Source organism: Caretta caretta, chromosome 9 (assembly GCF_965140235.1).
Source record: "Caretta caretta isolate rCarCar2 chromosome 9, rCarCar1.hap1, whole genome shotgun sequence".
NCBI lineage: Eukaryota > Metazoa > Chordata > Testudines > Cheloniidae > Caretta > Caretta caretta.
The window spans coordinates 64,559,174-64,582,209 of record NC_134214.1 but is presented as its reverse complement, the minus strand read 5'-3'; the positions used below and the strand labels follow the sequence as shown (position 1 = coordinate 64,582,209).

Genomic DNA, 23,036 nt, shown 5'->3' with positions numbered 1-23,036 from the left:
CACAGGGGAAGCACATGACCTGACTGCACAATTCTGCAGCAAAGTGTACTGGCTCCTGTCAAGGACAGCTGATCTGCGGGACGTCATCAAAGGGAGACAGATTTAACTGATAATACCAGCACATGATACCCTAAAAATAGCTAAGGTTCCCCAGGACACTTCAGTGGTCCCCAGGGAAGACAGATGTGCTCCTCTCCCAGGCAAAGAGTGGGAACCAGGGCTTGATTTTACAGTTCAGATTTTGGCACAGGCTGACTGCAGTCTGGAAATTCAGAGCCCAGGTAATATGACTCACCCCATGGGGGCTCTCTGACCCCTCCTGCAGAAACACATTCTCCTGAGGGAGTCTCACCTGTCTTTGTGGGCTAAATCCAACCCTTCTGTACCAAACCTGGGCAGCTGGGCTGGTGCATCGGGTTCCAGTGGGGCTGGAGGGGGAAAGAATTTCACCCTGCAGGCCACAGGCGCTCCTGTGTCACCATGCTACAGGGATAAATTGGCTGTTGGATCCAAACAGCCACCAATGCGTTGCCTCCCTCCACTTCTTTTCCTGTCCTACACCCCAAATCCAGCTGCATGAAGACACAGAGAGAGCTCCCCAACCCTTCCCCCAGGCAGTGTGGCACTGGGTCCTCTGTGGCTGCAGAGGAAGAGGCCGGATCTACCCTGACACATTTGTTTCAGTTACAGAATGGGATCCTGTGATGGGTATTGGCCCTTTAAGGTAGTGTCAACTGGCCCCATCTCAAATGGAGACATGAAACCCCATGTGCATCTTAGCGAAGAAGAATCTCCTTGCCTAGCTAATGCTTCTGCTTCTACACTCTGTATTGCCCCCTGCACAGGCCAAAATTTCCAAAAGTGACTGGTGATTTTGGGTGCCCAACATGAGTCCCCTTTAAAGGTGGCGTGATTTCCAGATGTGCTAAGCACACACCCCTGAAACCCAGGCCCCTCTAAGGTTCTCAGGTTGGACACCTCAAAATTAAGGCACCCAAAATCATGAGTCACTTTTGGGAATCTGGGCCATACACCTTCGGTTCTAATGCACAACAGCTGCAGTGCCAGAAGCCCTCAGCGCAGCTCCTCCAACACTCCCTGGAGGATGTCGGTGTGTCTGAATCTACATCTCTGCAGATCAGTAAAAGCAGCAGAAAAACATTCCCAAGTACAGTCCCTTTGTTCTGCACAGATGCTCAGGACAGCCTCCTCAGCGAAGAACCCTGCAAACTCATGCCAACTGTAGGATCGTGAGTCAGTGTCTGCACATCATCTCTGCAGGGACATTGCAAGCTGGCCTGTGGGGATCCAGTGCTGATTTTTGCTGGTGGCACTAAGTCTTTATAAATGACAGGAATGTGCTGAGCCAGCTTAGATCTTCCATGTGGATTGGATATTATGATACTAAATGCTGCTTTGCGTGTGACCAGAGGTGGGGGTATAATTACTGATACCCGTTCACAGACAGAGGAACCAAGAGATTAAGAGATTTACCACGGGCACTCAGTGAGCCAGTGGTATACCCAGAGCTAGCACCTCTGTCTTCTGAAACCCAGCTTTCTCCTGCTAGCCAATGCTGCCTGCTGTGTAGAAAGGGCCCCTGTTGGTTTTGCTTCCATCCCAGTGAAGAGGAGATTTCAGAAGGAATCCATCCTAACTGTGCTAAATAGCGGGGTAGGGGGCACAAAAACCAGAGGCTGAAACGTACCTGCCTTGGAAATTTGAGGAGGAGGCGGCGGTGGCTGGCTGGACGGCCTAGAAAAGATCATCTTCTTCGTGTCCACCAGGAGGTGGCAGTAGCCTGCTATCAGGCAGGCAAAATTGGTGGCTTCGGGCCACTCCATCAGCAGCACCAGCGGCTGGAAAGGAAAAAAGGAAAAGCAAATAAAGGCAATGGGTTTCAGCTGATACACAAATGAAGCCAAGTGCACCGAAGGGGACTGTGTTTGTGGGTCCTACACTGGATTGTGTTCTTTCTAAGTGGGAGGGGAATGCTCCCCACTTCTCCCCCTCAGCCATGGCTCTGCCACACAACCAGATCCACAGAGAAGAAACCAGCGACCCAAGAAACATGACTCGGCTGTATCATGGGGTGAAAAAACACCGCTTCCTCCTCCTTATCCCCAAACAGAAAAACAAGGTACAAGATTTCACATAGCTCTAACTCTACCAACGCCACCCTGTGTTAAAACGAAGCCACCGGGACCTACAGGGGTCTGAAGAAATGTGAGCTCCCAGCAATGAAACTTCAGGAAGGGTGAATTATTAACTCCTCACCTGTGGCAGAGATTTACTGCTAACGATCTGGAAAATTAAATCTGTGCCTTAGGAGCAAGCAGTGTCATTTTGTTTAGGAGAAACATTTATTCTCATGCTATGAAAGGATTTTAATCCCTGCTTTAAGGGAAAGCTCAGACACAATCTCAGCTATTCTCTGTATAGAATATAGCCCCTGCAACTCTGATATGGTAAAATTGTCGCAATCACCATCCCACCCCCTGCACCACCATCATCCTGTTTTAGCCACACTAGGTAGAGGCTGTTGTTAAGAGTGGACTTTATTTCCACCTGCAATGATAAGGCTTTGGATACACTGGGGATTTGCCCCAGTTCCTGCCATCAGTGGCCAGGCACGGCAAAGCTGAACCAGTTTAAACCCTTGGGGTAGACAGGCAGAATGGCTATTTGCACTGGCGCAGTTCAAGCTGCTCTGCTGATGCGATAGCGTGTGCCTGTATGTATTAGGGGTTTGCACAGGTGCAGCTGCAGTGTGGCTGGCCTTTGATGGCTGGACTCAGGGCAGACCCCCAGTCTGAAAGCCTATGAGTGCCCAGTCCATAGAAGTCAAATTCTCTAGAAGGGAGTGGTTCAAGGGGGTTAAATGTAAACAAACTGAGGCCAGTGCAAATGAGAGCCACACATCACTGTAAAAAGAACAGGAGGACTTGTGGCACCTTAAAGATTAACAAATGAATTTGAGCATAAGCTTTTGTGAGCTACAGCTCACTTCATCGGATGCATTCAGTGGAAAATACAGTGGGGAGATTTATATACACAGAGAACATGAAACAATGGGTGTTACCATACACACTGTAACGAGAGTGATCAGGTAAAGTGAGCTATTACCAGCGAGGGGGGGGGGGAGAAGGGGGGAACCTTTTGTAGTGATAATCAAGGTGGGCCATTTCCAGCAGTTGACAAGAACGTCTGAGGAACAGTGGGGGGGTGGGGGTGGGAGAAATAAACATGGGGAAATAGTTTTATTTTGTGTGATGACACATCCACTCCCAGTCTTTATTCAAGCCTAAGTTAATTGTATCCAGTTTGCAAATTAATTCCAATTCAGCAGTCTCTCGTTGGAGTCTGTTTTTGAAGTTTTTTTGTTGAAGAATTGCAACTTTTAGGTCTGTAATCGAGTGACCAAAGAGATTGAAGTGTTCTCCGACTGGTTTTTGAACATTATAATTCTTGACGTCTGATTTGTGTCCATTTATTCTTTTACGTAGAGACTGTACAGTTTGGCCAATGTACATGGCAAGCAATGCCCCTCTGCCAGATTTCTGCTGGAGGCTAGTCCCTTTTCTCCATGCTGAAGACTTCCCAGGTGTTTGAAGCTGTCTGTCGAAGGAGGGAGCACTTGGTTTTTCCAGTCTGCAGCAAGAGTAATCTGAGAGCTAACAACAAGAAATGAAGCGATAAGACCTGACCGAGGCTGCAGAAGCAACTGTCAGCATCTGATGGTGCTAAGGGAGGGGATAAAATTCAATTCAAAGGCCAGATTCTGGGTTGTGTGCTGGTGGTGCAAAGGGCAGATTCTGGTCGGAGTGTCACAGAGTTTAAAGGCAGAAGGGACCCCCAGATCATCCAATCTGACCTCCTGTAACTCACAGGCCACCACCACCACCTGCACACTAAATCCAACAGCCGAAATTAGATCACAGTATTACAGCCCACAGGAGACATGACTTTTATGTGCCACAGGCAGAAAATTGGAAGGACCAAGGTACACCAGTGCCCAAGGCCCCTGCAATGGCAGGGAAACAATGAAGTGAGATATACCTAGATAATCCTGGCATGTGATTGGCACCCCACATGCTGCAGAGGAAGGTGACAAACCCCCAAGGGCACTGCCAATCTGACCTGAGGGGAAATTCCTTCCTGACCCTCACATATGGCGATCAGTTAGACCCTGACCACGTGAGCAAGAACCAGCCAGCCAAGCAACGGTCATAAATGGCTACTGGAGTAGTCCCCTTGTGGAAGAGAACTCCCTACTGGCAAAAATCTGATGGAGCCAGCTTCTGTACCAGCTGCCTGCCCACCCTTGCACAGCGGGAGTGGCAGAGCTCTAAGAGATGCCAGGGCTGGGTAACCAGCTCCCTGATGCCTCCTCACTCCTTTGCGGCAAGTGGAGCGGACGCAGTGAGAACCTAGCCTCAAGGATTTTTTCTACTAAAATCACAATATTTTGATTTTTGGACAATTCCACCATATGAATCAGACAGCCAGATTGTCCACGCTCTCTCCAATGCGAATCATTGTCAGAGAAGCCCGATCTGTATATTCTATCAGGAACGAAACAGGACTGGGTTGAGAGTGACTCTGCAATCAATGCAACTTGGCACTTTCTGCAGATATCTGAAAGCCAAAGGGCTGAACGTATGAGGATTACCAATGCTGAGTGTCCCTTGCCATGTCTCCAAGTGAGCACAGCTACTCAGTTTTTGTTTGGTAATTAGTAAGATGCGCATCCCAGCTGACTATAGCATTATTATTCTGCAAGCAAGAAGTCTTAATTCCAATTAGCATTACTAGCTTAGCATTACTGCTTTGTTATTCGGCAAAACACATTGCCTGATTAAACGATAATGACATTTAGGCAAATGACGGGTGCTAGTTTTGTTATATACAATTGGTCAAGTGTGAAGGTTTTATTAGTGAAAATTAAATGACATTGTTAGTTGTACCACATCACACTTGATCCAGTTGCTTACCCCCTAACTGGGCTGGTAAAAGAAAAGAGAAGGTATTATGAATGAGAGACAAAGGAGGGGGTAAACCAAGATACTTTAAAATCCTATCAATCTAGGTCCATATGTTCCAAGCATGCAAGGAGAATGAGTTGTTAAAAAGATACTTGGTTATATTATATATTCCAAGCATGCAAGGAAAATGGGTTGTTAAAAAGAGACTTTGTTAAATCAGATTTGGGAATAAATGGGAAAAATTTCCACTCTGAATAGTCAGTTGTTCAATTTACAATCAATGTTGCTGGGGACGGCTTTCAGTTGAGCTGCTGAGTAATAATAATAAAGGAACTGAGCTGTGTTTTATGGCTTTGATTGTTTTCTCTTTGTGGATAACATGGATTTACCACGATGGGTTTAGAATCTCACTGTTTGGCAAAGACCTGTAAGGAACAGTGAGGGGTATTGTCAAAGACTGTTATTTCCCCCCCAGGTATTCTATGTCTGGAAAATCAACTCTTCCGGATTATTGCAGGGCTTCCGGTATCCTAACTACTATTGTAATAATCAACAACACTTATACAGCCTGTGTTGTTCCACATAAACAAATCAGTGCCAGTGGTCTGCTGTAGTCCTCATGGCAGCTCATGTGGTATTACTGATCCTTTTATATAGGCATGCTCTTTTAGGTTTCAGTTCAGCAAAGCTTCAAGCACTTGCTTAAATCTTTCTCCAATCAGCAAAACACTTAAGTACATGCTTAATTTTAAGCATGTGCTTAAGTCTCATTGAAGTCAATGGAATGGAAGTACGTGTGTAAGTGCTTTGCTGAATAGGCTTAGATGCTTAATTGAGGCATATGGGATGTCTTGAGACAATTTGGTCAGTTTCTAATATGCATCATGTTGTGTGACATTCCCTTCTGGTGTTATCCAGACCGATGATCTGCTAGGTCACTCCAATCCTTGACTCTGGGAGCCAGCCTTACCCTGCTCTGCTGTGAGAACCCCCACTCCGGGGCTGTTCACACACAGACTCTGGCATGTAAGCTGCTCCCAGCTACTTGCAAGCAAATGACACTAGCCAATATCTCCTGTCCCAGACACAACCCTAGGAACCTCCATCTTGCAGTGCCCGGTTGTGTCCACTGGACGCTGCAAGCTTCTATGAGTTTGTCAGTTTAAAAAAGAAATTGATATGTACCTGGCTTGTTATCCCAAGGGAAGCCTCTGACATGCTTCAAACCAAACGCACTGCTTCAGGTAGAATAAACAAACAGATTTATTAACTATAAAGATAGATATTAAGTGATTATAAGTCAAAGCATAACAAGTCAGAGTGGTTACCAAAAGGAAATAAAATAAAAGCACGCAGTCTAAACTCTCAACCCTATTAGACTGCGCAACATCTAGATTAAGCAGTTTTTCTCACCCCACTGGATATTGCAGTCCTTAATATACAGATTTGTTCCTTAAACCTGGGCCAATCTTCTGTGTTGGAGTCCTGTCTTCTTCTCAGTGTCTTGGTTGCTTGCAGCATAGGTGGGGGCAGGAGAAGGGCCCAGGATGTGTCCACTCGGCCTGTTTTATACCCTCAGTCCATGTGCTTGTAGAACACAAGTCCACGCACGCCTGTGTGCATTGCTGAGTCCCTCCAAGCAAGGTTGAGCAATTCCCCTGGTGGGGCCTCATGCAGGTGAGTCATTGCATTGTTCCCTTGCTGGACAATGGCTGTTGATGGGTTGTTTGACACCTCGCCCAGGCGTTGGTTACTTTCCTTGCTGTTGCCTCTGGGGAACTAATATCTGGCTGATTCCCCAATTTACAGCATGTTTTAGTGACCACCATACAACACAATTCTCATAACTTCATATGCATTAATGATACACATCTATGGATAGAGAAATAACTTTCAGCAGATCATAACCTTTCCCCTGATAAGGCATGCTTTATAGGTAAGATCCCGATTATATGAAAATGAAGAATATGGGGGTTACAGTATGCTCCCCCAAGGTATAGAATGTCACAGTATGTCATGGGCATTTGTTTTCTGTTCTCCATGGCACAAGCTCCATGTGTCTTCATACTGGTGTATCTTGTCTCCATGCACATGAAATCCTCTCTCACCCTTAAACACTACTGCAAGATTGAGTGCTCATCTCCCTGGCTCCTATGCGAGGCTATTTCCTTCTAATGCCTGACCATTTCATTTTTACATTTCACATGTTGACCTTTCATGACGACTTGTTTCATATCTGCCATTTTCTGATCACTAACTGGCATGTTCTGGGTGCCCATTCTTTCACTGGGATCATTACTGTATCACGGCTGGAATCTCTTGACCACATATCACCAACAGATCTACCCTTCCCTGGATGATGCTCTCTGTGGATGTTTCAGAGTAGCAGCCGTGTTAGTCTGTATCCGCATAAAGAAAAGGAGGACTTGTGGCACCTTAGAGACTAACAAATGTATTTGAGCATAAGCTTTCTCGAGCTACAGCTCACTTCACTGGATGCATGCAGTGGAAAATACAGTGGGGAGATTTTATATACACAGAGACCATGAAACAATGGGTGTTACCATACACACTGTAACGAGAGTGATCAGGTAAAGTGAGCTATTACCGGCAGGAGAGAAAAAAAACCTTTTGTAGTGATAATCAAGGTGGGCCATTTCCAGCAGTTGACAAGAACGTCTGAGGAACAGTGGGGGGGGGGGGGAGGGAGGGTGTGGAAATAAACATGGGGAAATAGTTTCACTTTGTGTAATGACCCATCCACTCCCAGTTTTTATTCAAGCCTAATGTAATGGTGTCCAGTTTGCAAATTAATTCCAATTCAGCAGTCTCTCGTTGGAGTCTGTTTTTGAAGTTTTTTTGTTGAAGAATTGCCACTTTTAGGTCTGTAATCGAGTGACCAGAGAGATTGAAGTGTTCTCCGACTGGTTTTTGAATGTCAGCTTACCGGATCACTCTCATTACAGTTTCTTTCTGTGGATGTTGTTACTGAATTATTCATCTGCTTTCTGCCGTGCAGTGGCACCTTTTGGATGAATGTTGGGTCAAGAGAAACGAGGACACATTTAAAGGACCAATCCTATTCCTTTGAAAATTTCAAACTTTGTCTCAGCTGGATTTACACATTGCACCAGCTTAGTCCAGTCAAGATGTCAACATCCATCCAGACCCCAACCTACAAGTACACTATTGAGGCAAGGATATCTGATGCTTGAGAGCTCTTTACACTCACAGATAAAAGCACAATAAAATCCAGAGGGGCTGGAAACAGAATTGGCTGAATTTTTCCACATTTTGATTTTTCAATTAATTTTTTATGTTGAAATTTCAAATTTTAATGAAAAAAAGAGAACAAAAATTTTAAAGAAAATGTCCATTAACGTTTTCCTATTTTTCAACCAGCACCATCAGGACATTAATATTAGACAAATTCACACAGGAAATACGGGGCAGCTTTTTAGAACAGCTTCCCTAGGGATGTGGTGCATTCTTCATCACTCCATGTCTTTAAATCAAGATTAGATGTCTTGCTAAAGGTTATGCTGTAGCTCAATCAGAAGTGATAGGGCTTGATGGGAGAATCACTGGGAGAAATTCTCTGCCTGCCTTATGTCGGAGGTCTGGTTAGATGATCAAGATGGTCCCTTCTGGCTTTAAATCCATGAATCTATGAACAGGCATAACCACAATATGAACTTCAAGCTTAAGTATGTTATTTTTGTATCTGTTTCAGTGTACTTTACACTGTCCACTCATAGCCAGAGAGATGCCCATTCATGTGCTGCAATAGAACCTGAGGTCTGAATATACATAATTTACATTCTCTGGTTTATTTAACTTCTAGTGTCAAGTTCGTAGCTAATAATCTGAGCATCAGGGCCTAACGAGACTGTCAGTTCTTCACTGGTGCCTGACTTTTTTTCTCCTTAAGCATTATTAGCTCTGACTCTATCAACTCAAAGCTCATTGTGATCAGGAACATTATTTCTCTGTCATTTGTTGATCAGGAAAATTCCCAGCTTTGTTTGTATACAATCTGAAGGCCTTTGTAAAGTCATTCTGTTTATTCCAGTTTGATCAGCAACGCCTTTTGCAGAGCAAATTTGGTCATCTGCTTAATTTCTGGCAGCTTCTGTCCAATTTCAGAGCCTTTGGGTTAGTACCCTGATGGGTATATAACTTTGAGTATCGTTCTCCACCTTGATTCCAGTGGCTGCTGATTTTAGCTGGGCTCCTGTTAGCTCATTAGCTCTAGCTATCTCCATAGCTTTTTCTAGGGAAAGCACGGCTCCTCCACAGGGAAGTTCCTCTCTTCTTTACACCAACAACGATACAGTCTCTCACAGTCTCATAGAGTGATATCATCTCTGTGATATCACTGTAATCTTACATTTTCTTACAGACTAGTCAAATGTTTCTCTGACTCCTTGCACTTTGCTGTGGAGTTTTGAACTATCAAAAACTGGGTTTGTTTTCGGCATAGCATATGCTTTATATTTATCAAAGCAAGTTCTCAGTGCTTTCCAATCTTCTGCACCGATGGAGCGGACCGCATGCTGAAAGTGCCTCTGCTTTTGCCCCTGTCCACAGTCTTGGATAGCTGCATTTGTTTCTTATTCAGATTGGCTTCATATGGTCCAGAAAATATCAGTTCCACAAGCTGTTTGGACCTTTATCCTGTTTCTGGATTGCTGCCCAATTCCAGTTCATTTTGAGTGCAGGAAAGCCAGCAATATCCACGGTGTTCTAGATGGCAGAGGAGTGTGTCTACTTCTGACACCACATATTGTTGGGTGCCTTGTTTTAATTAACTAGCAAGAGTCTGGTTAGCAGCATTTCCATCTGCTCCTCCCAACTAGAAGCCTAAGAAAAAAAAGTCTCAATCTTCCTCTCACTCTCTCCAGAAGGAAGGGTTTCAGCATGGTTCAGTGCAAATAAATCGAATGGATTCATGCAGTTTAGAGTAGCAGATCCTGTTACTTATACACATATACCCGCCCCCCCCCCATCACCATTAGAAAGGCCTGTACATTGCATAACAGGAAGGTCTGTTTGATATCCGATTGCCTCCCTCCCAGTCTTTATAATTGTACCAGTAGCTCCTATAAAACAGATGTTGATGGCAATGTTTGTGAATAAACTCAGTCCACCTCTGCCCCAGAATGTTTTAAAGATCGATGCTAGTACTGTCATGCAGGGGCATGGGTGTACGTGCACCAATGGCTAGAATCAGAACTGCTTCACTGTATGTCATAGGTGCGATACTGCTCGTGGAGAGTTTCCTTTACGGCAGCTGTTTTGAAGCCTTGCTTTGGGAGAAGCAGGGTCTGAGTTCCATCCCTGCTGCCACTGCGAAGCTCTGAGTGACCACGGTGAGCAGCACCATGACAATGGGGAAGGCCCAGATCTTGCACTACACAGCAGGAAGGCCTGGCTCCTCCATGTAGCAATGAGGATGGGCGAATCTTCAGCGGCTGCCAATCCAGCATCATTCTATTGACTTTTCTCCAGGATCTGGCCCAGCATTATTCTACCCACCAGGGAAGGTTCCTCAATGTGCACTGCAGTTATTCACCTGCTTTGTCACTTACATGAGGGAGGGGGCCCTGGGGGAGCAGGATGTGAAGTGTCAGCCCAGTCAATGCAAGGATTAGAAAGCTACAGATTGTACTTGTAGAAAGGCCTTTTATTTCCATTACACACTGGAAGCAGCCCAAAGGCCCCTGCAAGACACTGAAATCAATAGCCAGATTCCAGGCACAGTAGCAGCCAGAGATCTTCCTGAATTAATTTTTTTGTTGTTTTCCTTTGTAAAGTCCTGATCTGTGCTAAGTGCTGGCTGGCAGCAGGCCCTGCTGGGAGACATGAAATCGATTACCCTGATGCTTTTGATTGAACTGTGCTTGGCTAATCACCAGCTCCCATGCCACTTCTGCACCTCATCTTAGTGTCTCACTCAGACGTGCGCCTAAGCTGGGTATGACAGGTTTCAGAGGAACAGCCGTGTTAGTCTGTATTCGCAAAAAGAAAAGGAGTACTTGTGGCACCTTAGAGACTAACCAATTTATTTGAGCATGAGCTTTCGTGAGCCACAGCTCACTTCATCAGATGTGTACCGTGGAAACTGCAGCAGACTTTATATACACACAGAGAATATGAAACAATACCTCCTCCCACCCCACTGTCCTGCTAGTAATAGCTTATCTAAAGTGATCAACAGGTGGGCCATTTCCAGCACAAATCCAGGTTTTCTCACCCTCCACCCCCCCACACAAATTCACTCTCCTGCTGGTGCTAGCCCATCCAAAGTGACAACTCTTTACATAATCAAGTCGGGCTATTTCCTGCATAGATCCAGGTTTTCTCACTTCCCCCCCACCCCCATACACACACAAACTCACTCTCCTGCTGGTAATAGCTCATCTAAACTGACCACTCTCCAAGTTTAAATCCAAGTTAAACCAGAATATCTGGGGGGAGGGGGGGGTAGGAAAAAACAAGAGGAAACAGGCTACCTTGCATAATGACTTAGCCACTCCCAGTCTCTATTTAAGCCTAAATTAATAGTATCCAATTTGCAAATGAATTCCAATTCAGCAGTTTCTCGCTGGAGTCTGGATTTGAAGTTTTTTTGTTTTAAGATAGCGATCTTCATGTCTGTGATTGCGTGACCAGAGAGATTGAAGTGTTCTCCGACTGGTTTATGAATGTTAGAATTCTTGACATCTGATTTGTGTCCATAAAAGAATAAATGGACACAAATCAGATGTCAAGAATTCTAACATTCATAAACCAGTCGGAGAACACTTCAATCTCTCTGGTCACGCAATCACAGACATGAAGGTCGCTATCTTAAAACAAAAAAACTTCAAATCCAGACTCCAGCGAGAAACTGCTGAATTGGAATTCATTTGCAAATTGGATACTATTAATTTAGGCTTAAATAGAGACTGGGAGTGGCTAAGTCATTATGCAAGGTAGCCTGTTTCCTCTTGTTTTTTCCTACCCCCCCCCCCCCCGCCCCAGATATTCTGGTTTAACTTGGATTTAAACTTGGAGAGTGGTCACTTTAGATGAGCTATTACCAGCAGGAGAGTGAGTTTGTGTGTGTATGGGGGTGGGGGGGAAGTGAGAAAACCTGGATCTATGCAGGAAATAGCCCGACTTGATTATGTAAAGAGTTGTCACTTTGGATGGGCTAGCACCAGCAGGAGAGTGAATTTGTGTGGGGGGGTGGAGGGTGAGAAAACCTGGATTTGTGCTGGAAATGGCCCACCTGTTGATCACTTTAGATAAGCTATTACCAGCAGGACAGTGGGGTGGGAGGAGGTATTGTTTCATATTCTCTGTGTGTATATAAAGTCTGCTGCAGTTTCCACGGTACACATCTGATGAAGTGAGCTGTGGCTCACGAAAGCTCATGCTCAAATAAATTGGTTAGTCTCTAAGGTGCCACAAGTACTCCTTTTCTTTAAGCTGGGTATGACATGCAGTCCAGGTGGCAATTTCCACTGGGTAAAGATGGACCCTTTGAATCCACAGATGCCATTGTGAGGTTAGCCAGGTCCCAGGGGGCATCCTGGCTGCGTGCACAAATCTGACACCAGTGGTGCTGGAACAATTTTCACAGTGGGGGTGCTGAAGGCAGAAGCACGTATTTGGGTTTATTACTACTTCAAGCTACTGCCCCCCCAACACCCCTAGTTCCAGGACCAATGTAATTTTTAGAGGAGCACAGGAGGATGTCTCCACGAATATCAATAATAATAATAAAAAGCAATTAACTACAAGGTGGCTGTGTCACAAAAATAAATACTGCTGTAATGAGTCAAAACCCAGTGCAATGATTGCTTCAATAGAAAGGGATGGATTAATCACATCATGAGTGCAGTGAGAAAGGAAACGAATGTCAGATCTGAACTCAAAGAACAAGCCTTGGATCTAATCAACTGTCTGTCTGCTTGATGCTCTTATTTTTAGGGCAACTACCACCCTTCCATGGAAAGCCTAGGCTCAGAGTTCCTTGGGATTAAACTAACCAGCCTCGCTACATCCTTTGCATTGGAAATTGGGCCTGGAATAAATCCCGCTGGGACTGTCATATGGATTTTTAAATGCTGCAACGAGATGGCACTAGTCTCATCTCTGTCTGGACTTTGATGACATTGTGTCCCCTCTTGACACTTGTAGGTAGAAGAGATCTTGTATTCCTCAGCAAAAATAAAGAAAAAAACAACCACCAGGGAACTGTGCTAAACAGCCTCTGAGCTGCCTTTAATGGGACACTGTCACTTTAAAAGTCATGGCCCAGCCCCTGAGTGGCAGATGAGGAAGCAGCACTCAGTGCTGCTGAGAAAGGTGGCTGGTGAAAGTGGATTTAGGCCACTTTTTTATCGTGCTGATCCGGGGCCACCTGCACACTGGTGTGCCCACGACTCCAACAGGCCATTCTGGCATCTGGGGATTGCTGGGACCCAGGGATATCTTCATTAATGATCTGGAGGATGGTGTGGGTTGCACCCTCAGCAAGTTTGCAGATGACACTAAACTGGAAGGAGAGGTAGGTACGCTGGAGGGTAGGGATAGGATACAGAGGGACCTAGACAAATTAGGGGATTGGGCCAAAAGAAATCTGATGAGGTTCAACAAGGGCAAGTGCAGAGTCCTCCACGTAGCATGGAAGAATCCCATGCACTGCTACAGACTAGGGACCGAGTGGCTAGGCAGCAGTTCTGCAGAAAAGGGCCTAGGGGTTACAGTGGAGGAGAAGATGGATATGAGTCAACAGTGTGCCCTTGTTGCCAAGAAGGCTAACGGCATTTTGTGCTGTATAAGTAGGAGCATTGCCAGCAGAGCGAGGGAAGTGATTATTCTCCTCTATTCGGCACTGGTGAGGCCACACCCTTTTTTTTTTTTAAAAGGTTAGGTTTGGAAGCGACCTCAGAAGGTCATCTAGTCCAACCCCCTGCTTGAAGCAGGACCAATCCCCAATTTTTGCCCCAGATCCCTAAATGGCCCCCTCAAGGATTGAACTCACAACCCTAGGTTTAGCAGGCCAATGCTCAAACCACTGAGTTATCCCTCCCCCCAATTGAGCTATCTCTCACCTGGAGCATTGTGTCCAGTTTTGGTCCCCCAACTACACAAGGGATGTGGACAAACTGGAGAGAGTCCAGCAGAGGGCAAAAAAATGATTAGGGGGCTGGGGCACATGACTTATAAGGAGAGGCTGAGGGAACTGGGATCATTTAGTCTGCAGAAGAGAAGAATGAGGGGGGATTTGATAGCTGATTTCAACTACCCAAAGCGGGGTTCCAAAGAGGATGGAGCTAGGCTGTTCTCAGTGGTAGCTGACGACAGAACAAGGAGTAATGGTCTCAAGTTGCAGTGGGGGAAGTTTAGTTGGATATTAGGAAAAACTTTTTCACTAGGAGGGTGGTGAAGCACTGGGATGAGTTACCTAGGGAGGTGGTGGAATCTCCTTCCTTAGAGGTTTTTAAGGTCAAGCTTAACAAATGTGGCTGGGATGATTTAGTTGGAGATTGGTCCTGCTTTGAGCCGCGGGTTGGACTAGATGACCTCCTGAGGTCCCTTCCACCCTGACATTCTATGATGCTCCAGTCACCCCCCTTTTCCACAGCCATGCACCCTATACTGTTGGCTGGCAGATGAGGTTGTTTGAGAGCCACTATGGCCATACCTCCCAGCTGAGGATGGTCCAGAGCAGGGGTCATTCACAGTGGCCATGCAAGTTGTGTGTTGCATCCTTAGGGTCTGATCCAATGCTCACTGAAGTCAACGGAGGGGAAACCCTGGCCCCAATGAAGACAGTAAGAGTTTTGCCACTGGCTACAGTAGGGCCAGGATGTCATCTCTGTTGACTTCAACAGGCACTGGCTTAGGCACTGTGTACACTTGAGAATCTGGCCCCTTATTTGCTTGGGCACTTGCAAAATCCTGACCTTTATCACACCACCATGCTATTTACTTTCCCCTGTGGTGTTTGCAGTACTAGGGGGAACATCACCAACATTGCAGGAACATCAGCAAACACCTACAGTAACAGGCATGATTGCAATGGTGCCTGCTGCTGCACGCTGGTTTACTTTTTGTTCTCTCCACTAGTCGGTTGAATTTCAGGTTCCCGTGCAGGGCACACTGCTGCAACGTGTGGATTGCAGAACCTGCATGCGAAGTTTGACATCTAAGCCAACCACTCCCCCCACATCCCCAGCTTTCACTAACGTTTGCAAAAATAAACCATGGACACATTTTGATTGGTAAAACCTTAACACACCTAGCTAGACTGTGCTGTCTTTAACTCGGAAAGAGAGCCTGGGATATCAGAGAAGCTTGAGAGCAAAGCAATTATTTCATAGTGAATAATTTATTAGACAACATAGCTGCTACTTCTGCTCATGAACGATCTGTGAGTGGTTTCTGATATTCTCAAGCGTAACTGTAATCTGAAATTATTCACTGACATATTTCTGCAACTAACCCTTGGTTTGTAGTTGTGCATGAGCAGCTGTTATTAGAAGTCTGAGAAGCATTGGTTAGTTTTGGTTGGTCACATAAATCACATGGTATGTGCCTGTTTCCTGATTGGATGAACTTTAACCCTTAGGATCAGGTTTGTAGGGCACCTGAGATTGACGTTTCAGAATTATACATGGCCTTTCTACACGGACCCTTTAATGGTCACTTTAAAAGTTGCTGTTTCCACAGTCACCTCAGTTGCTCAAATATCTGCCGAAAGTAATCACAAAAGGGCCATGGACATAAACAAAGCAGATTCAGTTGTTTATTCAAGTGACTGTCCAGAGACGATTTTTTTAAGGTATTTACCCAGTGCTAGTAGATGCCTGTAGCTAATTAGGGGAATTCCTAGAGGAGAGAGCATCACAACCCGCCTATGCCTAAAATGAATATCTTTCACATGCCTTCCCTGCTGTTGTTATTCTGCAAAGCGCCTGCGGGTTTAGAAATGTGATGTGGATTCGACTCCAGGTCTCTAGGGGAAAAGGGCATTCTTAGAACACAGCCCCTTAATGGTTTAAAATCACAGAGGAAATGGATTTATTTGCATCCCGCTGTTTAGTCAGAACAGGGGAAGCTACAGGACAATAGAATAATTACAGAAAGCAGATTAGCACTTCAAGGTAATGATCTTTCTCCCTTTCCTTTTAGCCTGTCTCATCCATTGCAGTTCTGTCTAAAATTACCATATACCTCGTTCTGGGCCAGACACTCTGGCTTTGAATCCCTGTCTCTGCATGTGGATATAATTATGATAGGTGGCAACAGCCTCTCCTAGCACATTCTAGCCTTAAGATACAGGTGGACCCTGCTTGCCTGTACCAGTGGGATATCTTTCCCCTTTCCTCCTCTGAGGAACGGATGGGGGCATTTTCGGTGGCTTTGGGCAGCCATCTTGAATTTCACAAGAAGTCACAATTTGTGTATGAATTCACTGGGTGGGTGGAATTTCTACATGAGAACTGTTTTCACAGCAGGTGTGTGCGCTACATGGTAGGAACAAGGAATGGGTCTGCTTCTGTAGTTGAGAAAGACTTGGGACCTTATTCATAAAGTTATTTAAAGCTGAGGAGACTGTCTGGCTCAGAGGACTGGCAATGCCACACAGAGCATTTCCTGTCCAAGTAGCCAGTTCAAATTTGGGGGGTCAGCGAGTTACCAGGTGAGAGCTATTTGGGGGTCTCATTCTGGTTCACAGCAGAATGAATCAACATCACAAACTGCCATCGTATTTGTCATTCTTGTGGCCAGTCTCAGCTGAGCGGCTGAGGACTGAATGTGCCATAGACAAAGAACTACTCTCTCACCCCAACGGTAGCTGTTCCCTGCCTGGATTGAAGCACACTGACAGGGGTGAACTGCGCGCTCTATCACTGAATGTTCAGTGTTTGTCTGTGGAGAGACAGAGGGCTTCGGTTTCAGGGCTGTTAATCTGGCATCTTTAAGGAGCACTGAATGCACACACACAAAACGAGGCTGCTTTGAATTCATCTGGCAGCTGGGAACACACTTCACGCCAGTGTATTACTGTCTTTCAAACGTTAATAGCTAGTCAAAGACAAAAAGTCATTCAAAGGATGTTTATCATTCTATTATTGATGTATTAATGCCTTAATCTGCCCAAAAATGGAAGGGGCATGCATGCAAGGAAGAACCAGAAGGGTTATTCATGATGGAGATTAGGTATTTTTTTACATAGCAGGCATCACAGAAACCTAGTGGGATGATGCTCAGAAGTAGAATGGCCTGGGGTGCAATCCACAAAGACGAGGTAGGAGGATATGGATATACCACTACCTCTTCACCAGTATTTGCAACCGTGGCAAGACATAACTAGACAATGGAGAGTGTGGTGGTGGAATTATTTTGGTAAGAATCCAGAGGATGGAAGATCAAGGAGGTGGCATGACAGGTGGCATCTGCTACAGACTACCAGGACTGGACAAGAGCAAGAACCAACCTGTGGGGGACTCCAAACCACAGAATGCTGTATTTACCGGGGATTTTAACTGCTCAGACACCTGCTGAACAACAACTACAGCCAAACAGGCTTCATCAAAGAAGCTCCTGGGTTATATAGGTGGATGCTAAAGTAGAAACTCCAAGGAAAGGGGAAGTCATCATGGATCAGCTACTTCCTAAGAAACAGGAGCAGAGAGAATGAAAAGGAAGCTTGGAACCAGTCACCATGTACTACTTGAATTCAGCAGAGTAAGCAATGCGATCACTCAGGGTAGCAGCACAAGGGTGTCTAACTTCAGGAGGGCAGATTGTCAAGAATTACCAAGGCTGTGGGAGGAGATATTAAAATCCACCAGCAGAGAAGGCAGTTGGGGAATCCCAAACAAACCCATCATAATTCCAGCTCCACAGACTGGCTCTACATATACAAGATGCAAGGAAAGGGCTGCTGGGAGATCTGAGGTTAGAAGAACCTGACCCAGAGGTGGGGAGGAAACCACAGAAAGACACATAGAGTTCAGTTACTGTTCACAGAGGAAGGATCAACACATCAATAAAACTGGTGACTCAGTGCGAAAGGGGCAAAGGGCTCAGAGGAGCTTTTATAAATATCAAGGGGAAAATAAACTCTGTTATTTATTTTTTGCATTACTCGGTAATGCCCAGCCTCCCTAACTGAGATCAGAGCTCCATCGTGCTAGGTGGTGTTCAGAGGCATTGCAAGAGACAGTCCCGGCCCAAAGAGCTTAGAGGCTGACTAGACAAGGCAGAGAAAGGGTGGGAATGGGAACAGAGACACAGAGAAATTAAGTAGCTTGGGATATTCATTGGCTCACTGCCTCTCAAACAAACAGAGAGGGAATGAAATTAAGCAGGGCTCAAAAATAGCTGAAAACCTGAACTGCTTTGGTTGGATGTTTTCCTTAAGAAGAAAAATAAAGAAAAGAAGATGGAAAAACATGGAAACCAGGGGTCCTTGTTAAAACTACAATTACCGATAAAGACCAGATGAGGGAACACTTGGAAAATCTGTCCTGATATCAATCGGCTAATCTGGATGACATGAATGCTAGGGTATCCAATGTCCACGGAAGTCAATGGGAGCATCTCCACAAAGGAAAATGAGTACTGGATCAGGCCTTAAAGGAATCAGCACACAAACCATCTCACCGACAATGAATTTTGAAAAGTTGTGGGAAAACCTAGGAAGTATCAGAAGACTGGCAAAAAGCAAACCTCATATTGAATTTCCGGAAAGGAAAAGAGAGTGATCCGAGAGATTATGAGCCTGTAAAGCTATTCATATGTAAATGAATAGAACAAATAAGCAACCTGGTACTACAGTGGAACCACGCGCAATAAACTGCACAGGTCTGTAAAGAAAAAGAGCACATCGGGCCAGATACACTTGATTGCTTTTGTGATACAGTTACAGAATTCGTAGAGGACAGGAAAGCAGAGGATGGGAACTACTTGTAGTTTAGGCAAACATTTGATACAGTGTCCTATAAAATCTCACTCCTCAATTAATTCAGATTACTTGGATTACGGACACGGGTATGTGGGCTGCAATCTGGCTGAAGGACCAGAAAGACGAGGTTATGGTAAAGAGCAAAGCATTGAGTATCCAGGGGGCAAGTTTTGAGCTGAGCGACCCAGGGATTGGTGTTACATTTGGTCTATATTTAATATGTTGACCTAGAAGAGGGAATAAGCAGCACATTGACGGATTTGGGAGATGATTCCAAATAGTGCATTTGTGAACACCTCTGTGGAGAGAGCATTCATACGAAGACACCTGGAGGTTTAGAAACAAGGACAAAAAAATAACAGCATGAGATTCAGTTTGAAAAACCTCAAGCTAATGCATCTAGTGGGGATGGAATGATGTGAACCAGAGATACGCTTGCTTCCCTTTCACGGAGACATTGGCAGGAATTTAGAGGTATCTGTGGACAGCAAGTGAGACGTGAACTTGCAATGTAATTCAGCAGCAAGCAATCCCAATGCAGATTCGGGCTGCATACACAGAGGTCTCTCATCCCACAGCAGGGAGGTAACAATCCTACTCTCTCTATGGCTGTAGGGCTGGAATATTGCTTCAGTTCTGGGTTCCCTGTTACCAGAAGGATTGTGACAATTTAGAGGCAGATAAGAGGGCTGCTAGAGGAATGATCGGGGACAGTGGCAGACGGACGGGGAGAGATTAAAAGAGCTGCAGCCTGGCTGAGTGGCAACTGAAGAGGGATGACATGCTCACAGTCCACAGATCTCAGCAGGGTTTTCACACCAAGGAGACAGACCATCTGCTTTGAACAGTACATGGGGGCAGGGAGGAGAGACTCAGTCATGGGCTGATATTAAGAAAGGGAACCTTTGGCTGAGTATCCAGAACACTTCCTGACAGTGAGTTCCTGGAGAAGCGTCTTCCAGGGGATGATAAAGATCCCAGCACTTGCGACTCTGCACCATGATGGGACACACCCCTAGTAAATGGAAACAGTCATCATGCACTGGCAAAGAGATGGGTCTCTTCTGCGTCCAGCCCCTAGGATTCTGTGGAGATCACCTGTCTTTGCAGTTGCCAGGCTGGAGAAGCTGGCAAAGCCAACAGAAGCCGGTAGGCCTGGGAGGTGATGTTCTCAAAGCCGTTCCTTCCTACAGCCTTTCTTAAAGAGCATGGCTGCCTGCGGAGGAGAGGGGCTGACAGCCGGGGTTCAGTGTGGGCTAAAGCAGTGCCTGCCAGAGGTACCTGCCAGAGGGGGTATGACCCACCCAGGACGCATCCATTTGTCATCCCTGTCTGTCCCTGATCTGGTGGCAGGACAGAATTCCCTGCTACTCATATCCTGAATCTCCACCCAGCTCACTAAATGTATCTCAGTCCCAACCTGCAACCCCTCATCTGGTCAAAGCATACACTATCACAACAGCACTTAGGAACCCCGACCAAGACCAGAGCTCCATTGCTCCAGACGCTGTACAAACGCATAGCGAGCCACTCCCTACCCAAGGCAGCTTACACGCTAAGTGGACAAGACAGACGCAGGGGAAACAGTGACTAGCCCAAGATCACCCAGCAGGCCAAAGGCAGAGACAGGACTAGAACCCAGGTCTCCTGACTCCCAGTCCAGTGCACTCTCTACTTGGCCACCCCACTTCCCCAGTGGACAAGTGTCCAGGAGACATTAATGATGAGACCAACCAACACATCTGCACTCGTGCCCTAAATGCCATCTGAAGACAAGTCCTCACAGGAACCCTGACCCACAGCCTCTGAGCCTCCTCGTGAACCTCCCTGCTAGCCCGTCTCCCAGCTGAAGACCACGACTCTTTCTGCACCTGCCATGGGAGGAACTTGTGCCTACCTTGGCATCCAGGATGCTGGTCTCCACTCGTGCCACACCCTGGTTTTCCCTGAACAGCTGGATCTTGCTGACCTTGCTGAACTCTGACAACACCGTGGTGAGGTTGGTCTTCAGGTCGATGACATGGCTGATACCATGGCGGGGGCCCACCAGGAGCATGGTGGCCGGCTGTTTCTCGTCCTGAGAGGGCGGCCACCCCAGCCGAATTGAAAGAGAGACAGACGTGTTAAAAAATGCCATGTGTCTGAATGTGAAAAGGCTGCCTGCCCAACCCCAGCTGAGCCCTGTTCCTTACACAGAGCCAAGCCTGTAGTCAAGATGTTATTTACTCGACTGGCTGAAGTCCACCCTGGATCTGGGCTGGGGTCAGGGGTCACAGCACCAGAGACACTTAGTGCAGAGCGGGGGGGCAGCCAATGCTGAGAACACACCTGGAGCTTGCCAACAGTTTAATTCCTTTTCCGCAGTGTTGGGAACGGCACCTCGGAACAGCATGCAGGTTGCCAAGACTACTTAAAAATAAATAGCAGAATTGATTGTCTGCATGAAATATTCAGGCCTGTTGTCGAGCTACAGAAAAGTAAAAGCATGTTACAAAGACGGCTGGTTTTAAATCACCTCTGAGGAGGAGGAAGAGGAGGCCGGTGGAAGGGGAGGAGGGCGAGAGGGGTTGGGGAGGAATTTTATGGAACAATAAAGGAAAATAAGATTAACAATGGCAATCAGTATTGAGATGGCCCTTCCAGCCAGGACACAGCGTGCTAAACTGGAACGTGAAGGGAAAGCTACGGGTTGGACAAACACACACAGGAAAATAAAGATAAAGATTATATTATTATTGCCCTAATGCATATATTGCACCTCCATTGAGCCTTTCATCTGAGCATGTCAAAGTGCTTTATGAGCATTAACTCTCTGGGCCCCTCCTGGACATGCTAGGTCAGTATCCCTACCTTCATTTTACATTTGAGGAAACTGAGGCTCAGAGAGATGCAACTTGCCCAAGGATACGCAGCAAGTCAGTGTCAGAACCCAGGAATGGGATGCAGGAGACCTGACTCCCACTCCCCTGCTCTAATCCCTCAACCACACTGTGCTTAATATAGTCTGGATCTTTTTTTATGGAATGCTTGGAGCTGTTGGGATAGGCACTTTTGGAGTTTTTACATAATTATGAAGCAGCAAGTAAAAAACATGCTGCAGGAGACCAAACCAATGGGGAAGGAAGCAAGGTAAGAGGACGTTGTGAAAGCGGGGACAGTCTGTGTGGCAGGAAGGAACGATAGCAGATGGATGAAACTTACAACAGAATGGAGAGCCATGGATGGAAGGTGGCACAAGGGCCACTAGAGATGGAGATGAGCCAGGTCCTATGAGCACATGGCCATGTGCTCATGGCAGGTCCTATGTGCTCATGGTTTGGCTGCATGGCCTTCATCCTGCAGTGGACAAAATGAGTCTGTGTTGATGAGGATGATTTTAATGGGGATGACGAGTAGAGTAAGGAGTGTACTCTGCCCAGGGAGATTATATCAGTGTAACAGCTTCTGAGACACTGCAGAGCAGTGGGCAGGCTGGGATTGCTAATCACAGAAATTTCAAGGCTGTAAGATCTATGCATCACAAAGACAGAACAGGGAACGTCTCCCGGGACTCAGTCCTCGATCAAGGATCCCTTCACATGCTTCCAGGCCTCACAGACACTCATGGAGGGGGAGGGAAAGATGAGATGTCCACGGGCCAACGACAGGACAGCCATTAAACTTTTACAGCTGCAAACAGGATTTCTATAGTGGAGCTGGGATTTAAGAGCACGGCTGAGGCCCTTTAAAATTAATTGGGTAGAAGATCATCTAATTAAACAACTACAGACACAAAGGTCTGGTATACTCATCTGGTATAAACTGGCACCGATTCACTGACTTCAACAATTCATACCAGCTGAAGATCTGGCCTGTAGTCAGTGGAGACTCTGAAGGTTTTATGGGCAGACTAGTATTGTGATCTCATACCGGGGGAGTTCATTAGAATCGGAGAGACCTTGGGAAATGTCCTGTCATTTATTTGGAGATCATGGACACTTGTGCACATTTGTGCATGTGTGTGCGTGTGCATGCCAAAGGCCAGCTGCCAATTATGCGGCACCCTCAGAACCCATGAAGACCCACGCAAAATTATGAGG

The 23,036-nt window shown here is 46.0% G+C and overlaps 1 protein-coding gene across 5 annotated transcripts in view; it reads right to left on the bottom strand.

Annotated features, from left to right (window-relative positions):
- Window positions 1-23,036, bottom strand: part of FRMPD3 (FERM and PDZ domain containing 3) — a 148,481-nt gene that overhangs the window by 10,329 nt on the left and 115,116 nt on the right. For all 5 annotated transcript variants that reach the window (XM_048864202.2, XM_048864200.2, XM_048864201.2 and 2 more), the window contains 2 exons: window positions 20,855-21,034; window positions 1,709-1,859 (listed from right to left, as the gene is read on the bottom strand). In XM_048864202.2, coding sequence (XP_048720159.1) covers window positions 1,709-1,859; window positions 20,855-21,034 — 331 coding nt within the window. The remainder of the gene's footprint in view (window positions 1-1,708; window positions 1,860-20,854; window positions 21,035-23,036) is intronic.